Raw genomic sequence first — 16076 nt, 5'->3', positions numbered from 1 at the left:
ACGTGTGTATATATACATATATGTGTATGTTATGTACACGTATATAATGTATACACATGTATATACTATATACATGTGTATATAACATGTATATACATACACATGTATATAACATATACCAGCTTCTGCAGTCTGAAATTGATTAAACATGCGATCAGGATACATTGATAATTACTGATGATTGGGATGCGAAAGTCGGAGACAAAGAAGGGTTGGTAGTTGGAAAATACGGCCTTGGTGATAGAAATGATGCCAAAGATCGCATGGTAGAATTTTGCAAGACCAACAACTTCTTCATTCCAAGTACCTTTTTTCACCAACATAAACGGCCACTATACCTGTGGACCTCGCCAGATGGAATACATAGGAATCAAATCAACTACATCTGTGGAAAGAGATGATGGAAAAGCTCAATATTATCAGTCAAAACAAGGCCAGGGGCCAGCTGTGGAACAGACCATCAGTTGCTCATATGCAAGTTCATGTTGAAACTGAAGAAAATTAGAACAAGCCCACGAGAGCCAAAGTACAACATTGAGCATATCCCACCTGAGTTTAGAGACCATCTCAAGAATAAATTTGACACATTGAACACTAATGACCCAAGAGCAGACAAGTAGTGGGATGACTTCAAGGACATCATGCATGAAGAAAGCAAGAGGTCATTAAAAAGACAGGAAAGAAAGAAAAGACCATAACGGATGTCAGAAAAGACTCTCAAACCTGCTCTTGAACGTTGAGTAGCTAAAGTGAAAGGAGGAAGTGATGAAGTAAAGGAGCTGAACAGAAGATTTCAAAGTAAAGTATAATAATGACATGCCAAGACCTGGAGGTAGAAAACCAAAAGAGAAGAACACACTTGGCATTTCTCAAGCTGAAAGAACTGAAGAAAAAATTCAGGCCTCAAGTTGCAGTATTGAAGGATTCTATGGGGAAAATATTAAATGATGCAGGAAGCGTCAAAAGAAGATGGAAGGAATATACAGTGTCACTGTACCAAAAAGAATTGGCTGACGTTTATCTGTTTCAGGAGATAGCATGATCAGGAACCAATGGTACTGAAGGAAGACATCTAAGCTGCGCTGAAAGAATTGGGGAAAAACAAAGCTCCAGGAGTTGATGGAGTTCTAATTAAGATGTTTCCACAAACCGATGTAGTGCTGGAAGTACTCAGTTGTTTATGCCAAGAAATGTGGAAGACAGCTACCTGGCCAACCGACTGGAAGAGATCCGTATTTATGCCTGTTCCCGAGAAAGGTGCTCCAGTCAAATGTGGGAATTATTGAACAATATCATTTATATCACACGTAAGTAAAATTTTGCTGAAGATCATTTAAAAGTGGTTGCAGCAGTATATCTACAAGGAACTGTCAAAAATTCAAGCCAGATTCAGAAGAAGATGTAGAACGAGGGATATCATTGCTGATGTCAGATGGATCCTGGCTGAAAGCAGAGAATACCAGAAAGATGTTTACCTGTGTTTTATTTGACTATGCAAAAGCATTCAACTGGATCGTAACAAAGTATGGACAACGTTGGGAAGAATGGGAATTCCAGAACACTTGATTGTGCTCAAACAAAGTATGGACAATGTTGGGAAGAATGGGAATTCCAGAACACTTGATTGTGCTCATTTGGAACCTATACATGGATCAAGAAGCAGTGGTTCGAACAGAACAAGGGGATACTGCGTGATCTAAAGTCAGGAAAGGTGTGCGCCAGGATTGTATCCTTTCACCATACCTATTCAGTCTGTATGCTGAGCAGATTTCTGAGAGACTGGACTGGATGAAGAAGAACAGGGGGACTCAGGATTGGAGGAAGACTCATTAACAACCCGTGTTATGCAGATGACACAACCTCACTTGCTTAAAGTGAAGAGGACTTGAAGCGCTTACTGATGAAGATCAGAGACTGCAGCCTGCAGTATATGGGTTACACTTCAACATTAAGAAAACAGAAATCCTCACAGCTGGACCAATAAGCAACATCATGACAAATGGAGAAAAGAGTGAAGCTGTCAAGGATTTCATTTTACCTGGATCTACAGTCAACACTCATGGAAGCAGCAGTCAGGAAATCAAAAGACGCATTGCATCGGGCAAATCTCCTGCAAGAGACCACTTTAAAGTGTTGAGAAGCAAAGATGTTATCTTGAAGACTAAGATGCGCCTGACCGAAGCCATTGTGTTTTCAGTTACCTTATATGCATGAGAAAGCTGGTTGATGAATAAGGAAGACTGAAGAAGAATTGATGCGTTTGAATTGTGGTGGTGGTGAAGAATATCGAACATACCACGGACTGCTAAAAGAACAACAAATCTGTTTTGGAGGAAGTGCAACCCGAATGCTCATTACAAGCAAGGATAATGAGACTACATCTCACATACTTTGGACGTGTTATCCCGAGGGATCGGTTTCTGAGAAGGACATTATGCTTGGTAAGGTGGAGGGCCAGCAAAAAAGAGGAAGACCTTCAACAAGATGGATTAACCCAGTGGCTGCAACAATGGGTTCAAGCATAACAACGATTGTGAGGATAGCACAGGCAGTGGTTCGTTCTGTTGTACATAGGTTTGCTGTGAGTCAGCCTACTTGATAGCACCCAACAACATTTCCCTTTTGAGATGATGTTGTAAAATACAAGAATTCACAATAGGTGAAATAATACAATATTATGTTAAAACTATATATAACATTCCTATCTGCCAAAAAAATTACTGTTGAGTCTATTCCGACACATAGCAACCCTGTAGAGTTTCCAAGGCTGTAAGTCTTTGTGGAAGCAGACTGCCACATCTTTCTCCCGTGGAATGTCTGGTGGGTTCAAACTGCCGACCTTTTGGTTAGCAGCTGAGCGCTTTAACCACTACACCATCAGGGTTCCTATTTATCAAAAAATGTTATGTAAATCACAGGAATAAAAATGCAATGGAGGCTTATAAGGAAGATTAAGAGTTACAGGAAGTAATGAAGCTGTATTTCTCTGTAAAGGGTCCTTGGGTGGTACAAATGGTTAATGCTTGGCTGCAAACTGAAAGATTGGAGATTCGAGCCCACCCATAGGCACCTCAGAAGAAAGGCTTCCCCAAAAATCAGCCATTGAAAATCCTTTGGAGCACAATTCTGTTCTGACACACATGGGGCACCATGAGTTGGAATGGACTCGATGGCAACTGTTTTTTATTTCTTTGTAAACAAACAACCAACACCTCCTCAACACACACAAGACACATTATGTATTTAAAATGTTAAATGATCTCTTAAGTCCTGGGATTACAGATGACTTATTTTTCTCTGTACTTTTCAGTATTTTATAACTATTCTATAGTGACTTAGTACTTTTATAACAAACCAACAAAGAGTTTTAAAATGTAAGACTTGTTCTCCAGCAAGCTAAAAGGAAATCAATAGTACAAATGTGAAAAAGATCAAAGTTATTATTTAAAAATGAACTTTAGAGATCACCTAGAGTCTAGGTTCTAGATTCATGGTATTGAAGATATAGTCTGCAGTCCAGTGCTGGTTCATGAGCCAGTTTTTTATTACTGGTTAGTGATGAGACAAGAACAAAAGTTGAGAATAAACTTTTATAAGAGTTTGACATGACTTCTACATCCAAGTGTGTGATCATTTTTCTAGTAATTAATTTTTATTTTTTTTTTTTTTAAATAAAAGTATCAGTCTATGACCCACTTGGAAGATTATAAGGAGCTGGCAGCCCTATGAGTTTACCTATTTAAAAATATATTGATCTTTCAAATTTAGAAACCTGGGTCACTGATTTTATCTAATCTTGTCTAATACCTTATCCATTGCCTATGTAACAAATGTAAAAAAGTGCTTACTAGCTGCCAATTAATGTTGTAAATGCTTTATAAGTATTTACAGGTTTAATCATCATAACCCTATGAGATAGATAGTTATTGTTCCCATTTCACAGATAAGGAAACTGAGGTACAGAGGTTAAGTTACTCACCCAAGGTCACACAGCCGGTAAGTGATAGAGCTGGAATTTGAACTCAGGCAGTCTGACTTCAGAGACTGTGTTCTGAACCATGTTATTCAGCCACTCAGCAGTCACTTTTTATATTCAGAAGGTTTTAAAAAATATATAACATTTTTAATGTGTGATTATCTGCAGTTTTTCTCAATAGAGGGTGTTATTGGCAATGTTGGGTAGGACAAGTGTCTGCATAGGATCACCACCTGCTTGTCCCACTCACTAACAGTCCCACCCCTCTAATTGTTGTGACACTATTAAAAACTGCTTTCTGTTTCTGTTTTCTTCCCTTGTTTCTTACTGGAAGTGCTCCCCTGGTTGAAAACATTCTAGAGATGCTGAGCATACTCCCTTAATAATAAAGTTCTTTCTTCTATTGTAATCTGCTTTATAACTTCTACTGGTTGGTCTTTGACCTGTACTTCAAGACCAGCAGGGTCTTCTTTTGTTGTTGTTGTTGAGAATATGCACAGCAGAACATACCCTAACTCAACAGATTCTACATATACAATTCAGTGACATTGATTACATTCTTCAAGTTGTGCAACCATTCTTACCCTCCTCTTCTAAGTTGTTAGCGAAGTCTTCTTTCAGGCCAAACATCTATTTGTGCACCAATGTGCATATAGGATTTCTGGAGCCTTCCATTTCCTGCTTCTCCTTGGATCAGCATGTCAGCATCCTTCTTAAAATAAGAATATAGAACCCAGTAAGGCTATTACATCATTTATTATAGATTCTATATTTCAGCTATCCATAACTTAGAATTACTTTGGTAGCAAACCATACTGTTAACCCTCTTTGCACTTGTTGTGGACTGAATTGTGTCCCCCAGAAATATGTGTTACAAATCCTAACCCCTAGATCTGTGGTTGGAAACCCTGGTGGCGTAGTGATTAAGAGCTATGGCTGCAAACCAAAAGTTTGGCAGTTCGAATCCACCAGGCGCTCCTTAGAAACCCTATGGGGCAGTTCTACTCTGTCCTACAGGTCGCTATGAGTTCGAATCGACTCTGCGGCTGTGGGTTATATCTGTGGTTATAATCCCATTTGGAAATGGGTTTTTGTTATGTTAATGACATAGGATTAGAGTAGGGTGTGTTTTAAGTCAATCTCTCTTGAGATACAAAAGAAATTAAAAAATCAAGAGAGAAGCAGAGGTGGGGAAAGAGAGATGCCAAGCTACATGAAGATTGTCCAGGAGCAGAAGCTCAGAAGAGACAAGGGCCTTCCCCCAGAGCCAGCAGAGGAAAGACTTCTCCTAAAGCTGACACCCTGAATTCAGACTTCTAGTCTCCTAAACTATGAGAAAATAAATTTGTTTGTCAAAGTCATCCACTTGTGGTATTTTTGTTATAGCAGCACTAGGAACTAAGTGCTTGTAATTATCTAGAACCCTGAGATCTTTATCCTTTGAGTTACTCTTGAGCCAGAACGCCCTCCTCTGGCTTTTATACATTTAAGGTGCAGGGCTTTATATGTATTTCTTCTAAATTGAATCTTCATTTTGGCTCATTGTTCTCCCTGAAGGTTTTTTTCTTTAATTTAGTTCTGTCAGTAATCCATCAATTTTCCTTCCTCCCATGGTCTACAAAGTTTCTTTCCTTCTGTTATCCTTTGTATCTTTGGTCAAGTTCTGATTTTAAAATCTTCAACAGAACTCTGTGGCATGCCATTAGATACTTTTTCCACACTGACATAGGTCCTTTAATCAATTAATTCATTGTTGGCATTAAGCTAGTTTTAAACACATCTATCTGATTCTACTGTGGTCAGACCTGTATGCATGTGTAGGATAGACTGCCATAAAGGATCTGGGATAATAGGTGGTAAGGAGAATTTGCTTTTAAATAACTGGATTTGCTTCTTAAGATTGATTCTTTCTGTATGCTAGGTGACACATTAATTTTTAGGGAAAAATTTTTTTTTCTTGGAACTATTCAAAAATACCTAAAGATTTGTGATAACAAATAGATGTACAGACAGGTCAGAATTTTATTAAAAGTAGAATTACATCTGTTAGGAAGGTCCTCATGCGTATTGAATATTGCTAGAGGGAAATAGGCCATCTCTGTGGACCCAGGGGCTTGGTGGGATTAATGGACAGTAGTTTGGGATTGAACTTTTATTTTCAATTTTTTTCTTGTAGGGACTGCCTCTTTTCATTCACGAGGGTTTATGCTCTTAACCAAGAAAAAACTTTATTCTTTCTTCTCAGCTTGCCGAACTAAAGCAGGAATGTCTTGCTCGTGGTTTGGAGACCAAGGGAATAAAACAAGATCTCATCAACAGGCTCCAGGCATATCTTGAAGAGCATGGTGAGTGGTTTGTGGAGGCAAGGAGTGATGTGAGTGAGGAGATTAATTTTCAGGCTCTGTCACATAGAAGCTTTCTTCTTTTCATTTAGATCATTAGTGATGTAAGTGCTTAATTAATTACATCAAGGAAACTGTCCCAGTCATCCAAAACAGTGGTTGTAATGCAGAGAAATAATCCTCCTTTTTTACATTATAATTTTATTTCAGCAAGTTATTTAAAAGGTAACATGATAGTACAAATGTCATTAGCCTGAAAACTGGCAGGCTTGAGTTCTAATTCCTGTTATGCCAGAAATGTACTAGGTAACTTTGAACAGTCACTGTTTACGTGGCTAAATGTCTGATCCTGATCTATGAAATAAGAAAAATGTTCTCTTTACCCTTGAAATCCGTACAACTAGGTAATCCCTGGTCACTTCTAACTCTGACATTCTCCAAACCTGGCCTTTAAACCAAACAAAAAATGTTTAAGGCATACTATGATCCCAGGTTGTGTGATCCCAGGTTGTGTAAGTCCTCTCTCTAGTATTTATTTATGTATGTATTCTCTTTTATTTCCACTCCTCATTTTACTCCCTCCCCTCCTTAGGCAACCATTCTAATGTGTTTGGTATATATTTTTTATCCTTGTCCTTGTGAGCCATGTAGTGTTGTTTGGTGTATAATGCTATTATCTTTATAAATGGTATAAATAAAATAGCTTCATTTTATTTCTCTTTTTTTTTTTTTGTACAAAGTACTGTGTTTTTTAAAGATGTATCCTTGTGGCTTGTGGCTGTGTGATCATTTAGTCTGTTGAGTCCAGTTCCTACCTAGTATTCTATGATGGGTAGCCACCACATTTTTACTTAATTGACCAGCAACAAACACTTACATTGCCTCTGAGTCTCCGCTGCTGTTGGTAATACTGGGATAAGCTACTTGTTTCTTCTCCATTTATGTTCCTGTGTGACAGTCTTTCTGGGATATATACCCAGGAATGGAACCGCTGGGTGATATGCATTGCTGAATTGTTTTCCAGAATTGCTGCATAAATCTGTAATCTCATCAGCGGTGCATGAGGCTTCTTGTATCTCCACAAACCTAAACTTAGCATTGTCCTTTCAAGTGTCCTAGTTTTTGCTAATGTGTTGATTGTTTTAATTTAATTTCTCCAATATTAAAAAGTTTAAACATTTCTTGTGTTCGTGGCTATTTGGATTTCTTCTTCTTTGCCCATTTTTCTTTTGGGTTTCACATCATTTGTTGGTTTACAGGCATGTTTCTTATATTCTAGTAATTATTCCCTTGTTGGTTTTAAACACAAGTATCTTCTCTGTTAACTTTGTCCATGGTGTCCTTCATTATATAAAAGTCCTTAATTTGAAAAAAATTTCTATTTTTTGCCTATTATTTTTGCTTCTGGGTTTTTTAGAAATCCTTCCCCACCATTAAAGCTCAAAGATATTCTCCCACATTACCTTTTTGTAGTTTTACCTCATCACATTTAGTTTTTAAATCCCACAGGAGTTCAACTTTGTATTGTTAGGTGGAGATACAGTTATTCTCCATACGGAACAAATTTTATATGAAAATCAGTTCCACTTTCATTATTGAATTTCATTTTTAGAAAGCAAATGATCATAATTTTAGCCTAAGTACAGTGACCTGAATGTTTTAATATTCTTCAGCTGAAGAGGAAGCAAATGAAGAAGATGTACTGGGAGATGAAACAGAGGTGAGTTGGAGAGAGTAAGGTTAGTTATTGGCCTGGCATTGTGCCACTGCATTGGGCACATTGCTTAACATCAGTCATTAGAGGACTTAGGTGCTAACTCATTAAAAAAAAGAAAAATTTTTTCTTTTTTTTTTTTTACTCATTAGGGGAGCATAAAAAGGGAGTGAAGTTCCTGAGAAACTGGTTATTTTTTGAGTTCTGATATTCTACTGTTGGTGAATATTTACTGTTAATTTATGTTAACCATTCTTGTTTCATTTGGTTTTAGGAAGAAGAACCAAAGCCCATAGAATTGCCTGTCAAAGAGGAAGAACCCCCTGAAAAAACTGTTGATATGTAACTATCTCTTTTTTATTATCTTAGTACAGAGCAGACAGTTCTGGTTTTATTGAATTTAGTATTTTACTCTGTTTACCTCTTATACATTCCCATTGGCCTTTTCATTTCTGAAATGAAATGAAGAAGAGCCTACTTCACTTCAAGTACATGGTCCCAGTGAAGCAAAGTGGTTTGTCTCTGAGTTATATAGTAGGTCATTAGGACCAGGTTGGAAACCCTGGTGGCATAGTGGTTAAGTGCTACGGCTGCTAACCAAGAGGTCGGCATTTCAAATCCACCAGGCACTCCTTGGAAACTCTGTGGGGCAGTTCTGCTCTGTCCTATAGGGTCGCTATGAGTCAGAATCAACTCAACGGCAGTGGGTGTTTTTTTTTTTTTTTTTGGTTTTAGGACCAGGTGACTCTTGAAGCCCAGACAAAAGTTTAGTTTTCCTAACCTTTGTTGTTGTTTTGTAGAATCACCGTAATAGATAAATGTTCTCCAGAGAAGAGTAAAACTGTATGTAAGGAGTTTGTAAGGGAGGGCAGTGTTAGGTAGAGGTTGTCTTTCAAGCAACACTCTTCGTTTTTGATTTACAGTGGAGGAGAGGAGGAAAGTACTGAAGTGGATCTCAATTTATTTAAACTATCCTAACAAGGTTAATCATAAACATCTTTTATTTAGGGCTCTTTCCCCAAATGTCTGACCATTTTATATTCCAGTACATTACAACAGTATAAGTCCCTTTAAAAATTTTTGTTCCTCATAGCTGTATTAACTCATTATAAAAAGGCAGTATCTGTACTACTGAAAACTCAGATAGTACGTAGAGGAGTATATAAACTGTAAAGTCAGAACCCTTGTCCCCACCCCCATCTGACTTCCCAGAGGTTTTCAGTGTATCCTGGAATATTTTATATATTGTGTGTGTATGTGTAAGAATGTGTCTGTCTTGATTTTTTTTCCCCCCTTATATGTGGAGATCTTTCCATATCATCAAATCATAGTAATGTTAATAATAAAAAAGTCCTTATTTAAATGTTAGTTGTTATATGCTAGGCATGGTTCTAAGTGTGTTACGTGTATTCTCATTTGATCTCACATGAACCCTATGAAGTAATAATAATTGTCTTAGTAAGTGGTAGATTTCTTTTGTTAGCTTGTTATTATGGAAAATTGCAATTATATGCAAAGGTTATGAGAATAGTATAGTAGACCCTCCTCATGTACCTTCCTGGAGAACAACATCATGCTTGATAAAGTAGAGGATTAGCAAAAAAAGAGGAAGCCTCCCAACAAGTTGGATCCACAGAGTGACTGCAACAATGGGCTCGAACATAACAACGGTTGTGAGGATGGCACAGGACGGGCAGTGTTTTGTTCTGTTGTACATAGGGTCACTGTGAGTCGGAACTGATTTCACGGCACCTAACAACAACATGTACCTACCACCCAGATTTAGTAGTTATCTACTTAGAACCTTTTTCTTTCTAGCAGCATTCTGTGCATGAGCAATAATTTACTAGTCTCCTGTTGATGGACGTTGAGAATATTCATGTAGCAAAAACACGCAGTACTACATGTCTACACATCTTTGCCCAACTATTTTTATACTTACCTAAGTATACCCAAAGCATAAATTCCTAGCAGTGGATTTGCTAGGTCACAGAGGTTGTGTGTTTAACATTTTAATAGATTATCCCAAATATTACTGCTTTCTAAAACCAATTCGTTATCTTTCCATGACAGGAGGCATATTATTAGATATAGTGCCTTGATAAAAAGACTTAGTGGAATAGCTTTCAAACAGATGTTTTGGGACTTCTGGGCAAGAAGGAAGATCAAGTAAATACAGTGCTAACTGGCTTGTGTGTTAAAGACAATGAAGTTTGAAAGTTTGTGCAAGTTCACTAGCCTTAAAAAACCTTAGAATATACAAAATGCATGTAATTCTCTTCTTGAGGGGTTTAATTTTATCAGTAAAGTTCAAAACAAGGAAATTGAAATTGTGTTGGAGTAATTTCGCTTTTTAGAGGGATAGTTATGGTTAGACTAAACTATGTTACGGAAAGGTTCCGGGTTCCTATAGTTTGGGGAGTGTTTTATATGTGACTATGGGTAGGAGAGGCAAATTTCTCAGTGGAGGATAGAAATTTCCCGAGTCCCAGAATTTATGTGTTTTTATTGCTTGAGTTTAATTGAGCCTAAGGAAACTGGAATAGCATAGAAGGATGCTTCCTCTCTGAGGTCCCGTTTCTGCTATGACGTGTACTGCAATGAGTGTGCATCAGGATGGGGGTGTGGAGGAAGTCATTAGCCTGGAGTTGGAGAGCACTGCTCTCTTAATGGCATTGGACTTCAAGTAAAACATTACACTTACTTGGTTCTTCTGCCTGAAAAGGATGGTGAGGGGTGGGAGAGGAAGAATGGTCAGGAAATGGTAAGAATTTAGAAATTTATTAAGCTGAGTCAAATTATCCAGGGTTAATTTTAGATTATTCGAATATTCAAAAGGAGATCCCCTTTCTTCATCTTTGGCCTGAGGTTCTCCAGAAATACACCTCTGTTTTCTAGTTTAATGCCCCCTTCCATCCCCAGCCAATGCAGTTAAATATTGTAGAACTTAGTTATGGTCAGCAGGGGGCACCCATTACTTGTCTTTCCGTCCAGGGAGCTCCAACAAAAGGATAGAGGAGAGAGTAAGTTCCTGCTCCAGAATTGCTTCCTCTGAAAATGTCATTAAACCATTACTACCTTTCAGGGCATCAAATGGGAAAAGTGTCCGGGATATTGGAACAAAAGCTGCCCATGTCTCTAAATGAGGGACCTTAATGAGACTGGTTATAACTCACGGTTTTATGGGAGTTGTTTGGTGGCCGGTTAATGCCCTTCCATTTATCCTGGGTACTTCCGAACTTTGTCTCCCACCCCTACAGTCCCCCCTGTTTTGTTTTCTCTTAAACCTTTTGACCAGTAACTTACCATGTTTTCCTAACTCAGATTCCCCTTGGCCTTTTTTTCCCCTACTCCCTCTGGCATTTTTATTTGTCCCACTTTGACTGTTCCAGCTGGAGCTACTGGCTCCATGGGGAAATAACGGATTTGTAAAAGATGGAAACCAGGGCCTATAGAGCACTCATTAGTTGTTATTGTGATGAAAATTAAGAGCTGGTATTTAAATGAGGGTTGGAGGAGTAGACATTAGTCCGGAAGTAAATTAAAAGTTCTTAAAGCAAATGAAATGGATTATAGTACCCCTTGAGTGTTTCCCTTCAGCCCAATATTTTTAACCAGACTTCTCTGATTTCTTTCTTAGGTAAAGTAGCTTGGCTGTTATTTGAACTCTTCTTAAGAGATGACAGTTCAAGGAACCAAAGTTAAATGGGCTTCGTGTTTTTTTTTTTTTTTTTTTAGGCTAAGGCTTGGTGGGGAGGTATGGGGCAGAGGATATGACCTAGGTGAATTCTTACATAGCCCTAAGGTTTTGGTTTAGAATATCAGTTTTTTTATTAAGGAAAAAAAAAAAAAAAAACTTCTTTTCCAGGGCAGCAGAGAAGAAAGTAGTAAAAATTACATCCGAAATACCACAGACTGAGGTAGGTATTTGCTTTTTATTGTATTCCTGCTTCCTGTTAGATGGGCAGTCTCTACATTTATCTCTCTGTTTCTTACATTTGATTGTATTTACATCATTATTTTAAAAAATTTCTTCATAGGCAGAAAATTAGTATTGTCAGATTTTGGTCTTGATCTATTTCTCCACCAACTATACTTATTAGGGCTAGCATAGTGGGTAGCTACTTTTGAAGCCCTAGTCTTTTTTATATGTAATCTTATGGTCTTAATGGTACCCCTCTCTAAGATGTTTATAAGCCTAGGGTTACGATTAGGGAGGATTGTACTTTAAGAGAACAAAGTAAGAGAAGATGTCACTCTTAAATTGCTACCCACTAGCAGATGAGATTGAAATTTCTCTGGATTCTGTCTCTAAGATCTCTGAAATTAGGTTCTAGTTAAGATCTTGTGTTCTGTTTTGTACCCTTAAAGCAGAGAATTATTAAACCCTTATAGAATGACATAGGACAACACTGCCTCCATTCTGAAGCACTGTGTTGGAGCCCAGCTCTTCCTTTGATCCCTTTTCAAAAGTCTACCAAAACAGCCTTTGCTTTGTATAGAATGTGGGTTTTATTCTATTTTATTCCTTTTGTTTTTCAGGGCGTGAATGTAATGCAATCTTTTTGTGTTTGCTTTATCGAAAAGGCTGTTGAGTTAAGCCTTAGGATAGATAGAATCTGATACCCTCTAGGATTGTTGGTATTCTCATCTGAGACCTTAAGAAATTACTTCTGATGTTCTAAAGATACCCATCTCTAACCAACTTTTCTCTTAAAAGAAGCAAACCAGAAATTGTTTTTCTCTTCTCCTTCTTTTATCTATTATCACTTAGAGAATGCAGAAGAGGGCTGAAAGATTCAATGTACCTGTGAGCTTGGAGAGTAAGAAAGCTGCCCGGGCAGCTAGGTAAGTATCCCCAGCCTTTTGGACCTGAGGTGGTTTTAGACATAATTGTTGACTTTGGTAGAATAGAGGCTTACTGAAAGGAAATGAACACTTCTTGGCCCTGTTCAGAACATCTGCTGATATGGATGTAGAAGCTATAGATTGGATTTTATTATGGAGCAGGGTTTTTGTAATAGGCAAAAATCAGGAACTGACTTCTCCTAATTCTAATAAGGCTTCTTTTTAGCTTATTTTCTGGAGGAGGAGTAAACTGAGAAGAAGAGGAGTAAACTGAACCTCTTTCATGGGGTTGTTAGAATTAGCTAATGATTGCAAAGCTTGAGATCACAAGCGAGAAGTACCATATGTACACTTGACACGGAGACAGACAACCAGGAGTGTGAACAGCTTCCTAAAATTAAGCATGTTTTTCTTTTTACAGGTTTGGCATTCCTTCAGTTCCAACAAAAGGTACGAGTATAGAGACTCTTCTGAGAAGGTTACCTTCATATTCTTTCTTTTCTGGCACAACTGATTTCATTTCTCCCAATGAGGGTGAACCTGTCAACATTAGAAGACCCTAAGAGGTTAAACCATTCACTTCTTTGGTAGGCAGATAAGAGGAGAAGGTGCTGAAGTTATGAGAGGATAGGAGGAAGTGCCACCATTAGTCTTCCCTTTTTTTGGACATCATCAGAGAAGTTTCTAGTATTTTTCTTGCTTGCTTATTCTGGCGTCTCAGATCAGTGTGTAATTTCCGTGCACCTAACCAGTATGAGTGGTAAAAGGAGAAAAAGAGTATCTTTTATCTAGTATTTTTACTTCTAGGACTTTATCTTAAGGAAATAATGTTGGGTATACTTAAAGACTTAGCCATAGGATTATCATAGCATTGTTTATAGTGATCAGTAACTGAAAACATAATATACAATAGGGAATTGGTTAAAGAAATGCGTACCATAGTGTAATAAAAGACCGTGCACATCAAAACGATGTTGAAGAATATTTATCAGAAAAATGTTAAGTGAAAGAAGCAAGTTACAAAACTATATTAACAATGTGTTCCCATTTTAATAATTAAAAAGTACATATATGGATAGGGAAAAAATATTTTAAAAGGATATATTGTTAATACTCATTATCTCTGGTTGGTGGAATTTTGAATGACTTCTCTTTGTCCGTTATTTTAAAATTTCTACAATGAATATATTTTCCTTATGTAATACATTAGGAAAAAGAGCTAAAATTATTATTAAGAAGAACAGTCCCTGTTTTCAGGGACTTAAATTCTAAATGTAGTCTCAGTCCAATAATACAGCTTATCAAGTGGCCTGTGAGTAGTTTTAAATGTGATAATAAAATGTTCCCTAAAGAGCTTGTCATACCGTTTTGCTAAGCTTTTAAAAAGACCAACAAAATTCTGGCTACTATCATTAAGTGTTTTAGAAACAAAATATATTCTGACTCTTAGTTGTCTCAAGAGAGATACAGTAGTAAAGGTACAACAAAATGATTTAAAGATGTTAGTTAGATATAAAGACATTCGGTGCTGCTATTTGAGGATGGAAAAGCTAAAATTAGTACTTAATCTGAAAAGGAAACTTGATCAATAAAATAATGTACGGAACAAAAGCAACTCAGAAGATTAGATAGGAACCTTAGGGGGCAAGTACATTTACGTTAATGGGGAAGAACAACTTAGAAAAGGAGATTGAGAGTGGTTGCACAACTCAGAAAATGTAATCAGTGTCATTGAATTGTCATGTGTTGACTTGGTTTATGTTTTGCTGTGTATATTCTCAACAACAAAATATAAAAATATAGATAATGTATTTGTGTTGCTATTCATATAATTCTGGCATCCTAAAACTGCAAAGCTGCTCTTAAAAGTAATAGAATTTGGAAGCATTTTAAAAGGAGGTATTGTTCTTTGAATGAGAATATAAAAATATCCAACAGTTACTAGCATATGGATTGTGGTAAAAGTTGAATCCATACAGGAATGTTTACAGTAAAGAGTTAAGGATTGTTTGGGTTGTTTTCAGGTTTTGGCTGGTACAAATAATGCTGCTATGAACATTCATGTACAAGGGCTTGTATGGATGTATGTTCTCATTTTTCTTGGGAATATACTTGGGAGTGGAATTGCTGGGTCAATTGGTAACTTTGCGTTTAACTTCCTGAGGAAGTTCCAGAGTGTTTTCACAAAGTAGCTGCACCATTTTACATTCCCATCAATAATGAATTCGCATATAATTTCTAATTAAAGATTTTTGCCTTTTCTTTCTCATCATAAAGGACATTTGTCTTATATACTATTTCTGTGCTGTCTAAATTGATTTGAGGACTGTCAACTTCCTTTGCGACTTTTAAAAATATCAAATAAAATGTTTTTATTTGCTTCCTTAGGCCTGTCATCTGACACCAAGCCTATGGTAAAAAATCTTTGTTTTTATTCCTTACAGAACCAGATCTTAACTGTATACAGTTAGCTTTAAAGTTAGAGACTGCTCAGATTGGAAGAAACTCTGAGATCATATGAATTTAGTGACTGTTTATGTTCCGTACAATGTTGTGTATGTCCTGAAAAAAAAATAAAATTGAAGTACTGAAAGGCCAAGAAAATTGCCACATCTTCCAAGTCACTGTTGATATCTTCCTTCCCACCATTACTCTTCTTAAAAAGATGAATAGATTTTGTTAGCTATAGGACAGACCATATAACTATTTGTCTTATGGTCCTGGAGTTTGAGGTCTTTTCTGATGGCTTGGATAAGGGCTAATTCTTAATGACCACCAGAGAATCTGTAGGAAACTGTGTACGAGTTCTGTTTGTAGATACTGCTGTTTTTCAACACAACCATTAAACTTGGCACACGGGGTGTTTTTGATGTTCTGGGCTTATTGAACAGTTAGCTTTGGGCCATAGTTTCTGCCTCCTGTACTTCCTGTTTGGTATTTTAAGCTTTCTTTCTTATGTTTTTGTAGATTAATCTGGATAAACTGAAGGAAAGGGCTCAAAGATTTGGTTTGAATGTGTCTTCAATCTCCAGAAAGGTAAGGTACATTGATGGAAGTACTGTTTTTGCAACATAAGAGCAGCTTTGGGGGCTACGTAGGCTGGAAATGACTCTCCTGAGAATATAGCTAACTACTTGGCACTTCATTTCACACAGTCCTTTGAATCTTGCCTTTTATCACTGACTGTTGATTACCT

At 37.2% G+C, this 16076-nt stretch overlaps 1 protein-coding gene across 2 annotated transcripts in view; it reads left to right on the top strand.

Annotated features, from left to right (window-relative positions):
* The window catches only part of SARNP (SAP domain containing ribonucleoprotein), a 45895-nt gene that overhangs the window by 6993 nt on the left and 22826 nt on the right, over window positions 1-16076 (top strand). For both annotated transcript variants that reach the window (XM_049883479.1, XM_049883480.1), the window contains exons 2-9: window positions 6222-6321; window positions 7992-8038; window positions 8307-8374; window positions 11901-11952; window positions 12807-12880; window positions 13302-13330; window positions 15269-15294; window positions 15848-15916. In XM_049883479.1, the coding sequence (XP_049739436.1) occupies window positions 6222-6321; window positions 7992-8038; window positions 8307-8374; window positions 11901-11952; window positions 12807-12880; window positions 13302-13330; window positions 15269-15294; window positions 15848-15916 (465 nt within the window). The remainder of the gene's footprint in view (window positions 1-6221; window positions 6322-7991; window positions 8039-8306; window positions 8375-11900; window positions 11953-12806; window positions 12881-13301; window positions 13331-15268; window positions 15295-15847; window positions 15917-16076) is intronic.

This window comes from Elephas maximus, chromosome 4 (assembly GCF_024166365.1).
Source record: "Elephas maximus indicus isolate mEleMax1 chromosome 4, mEleMax1 primary haplotype, whole genome shotgun sequence".
NCBI classification, from domain to species: domain Eukaryota; kingdom Metazoa; phylum Chordata; class Mammalia; order Proboscidea; family Elephantidae; genus Elephas; species Elephas maximus.
This window is presented reverse-complemented; position numbering and strand designations above follow the sequence as displayed.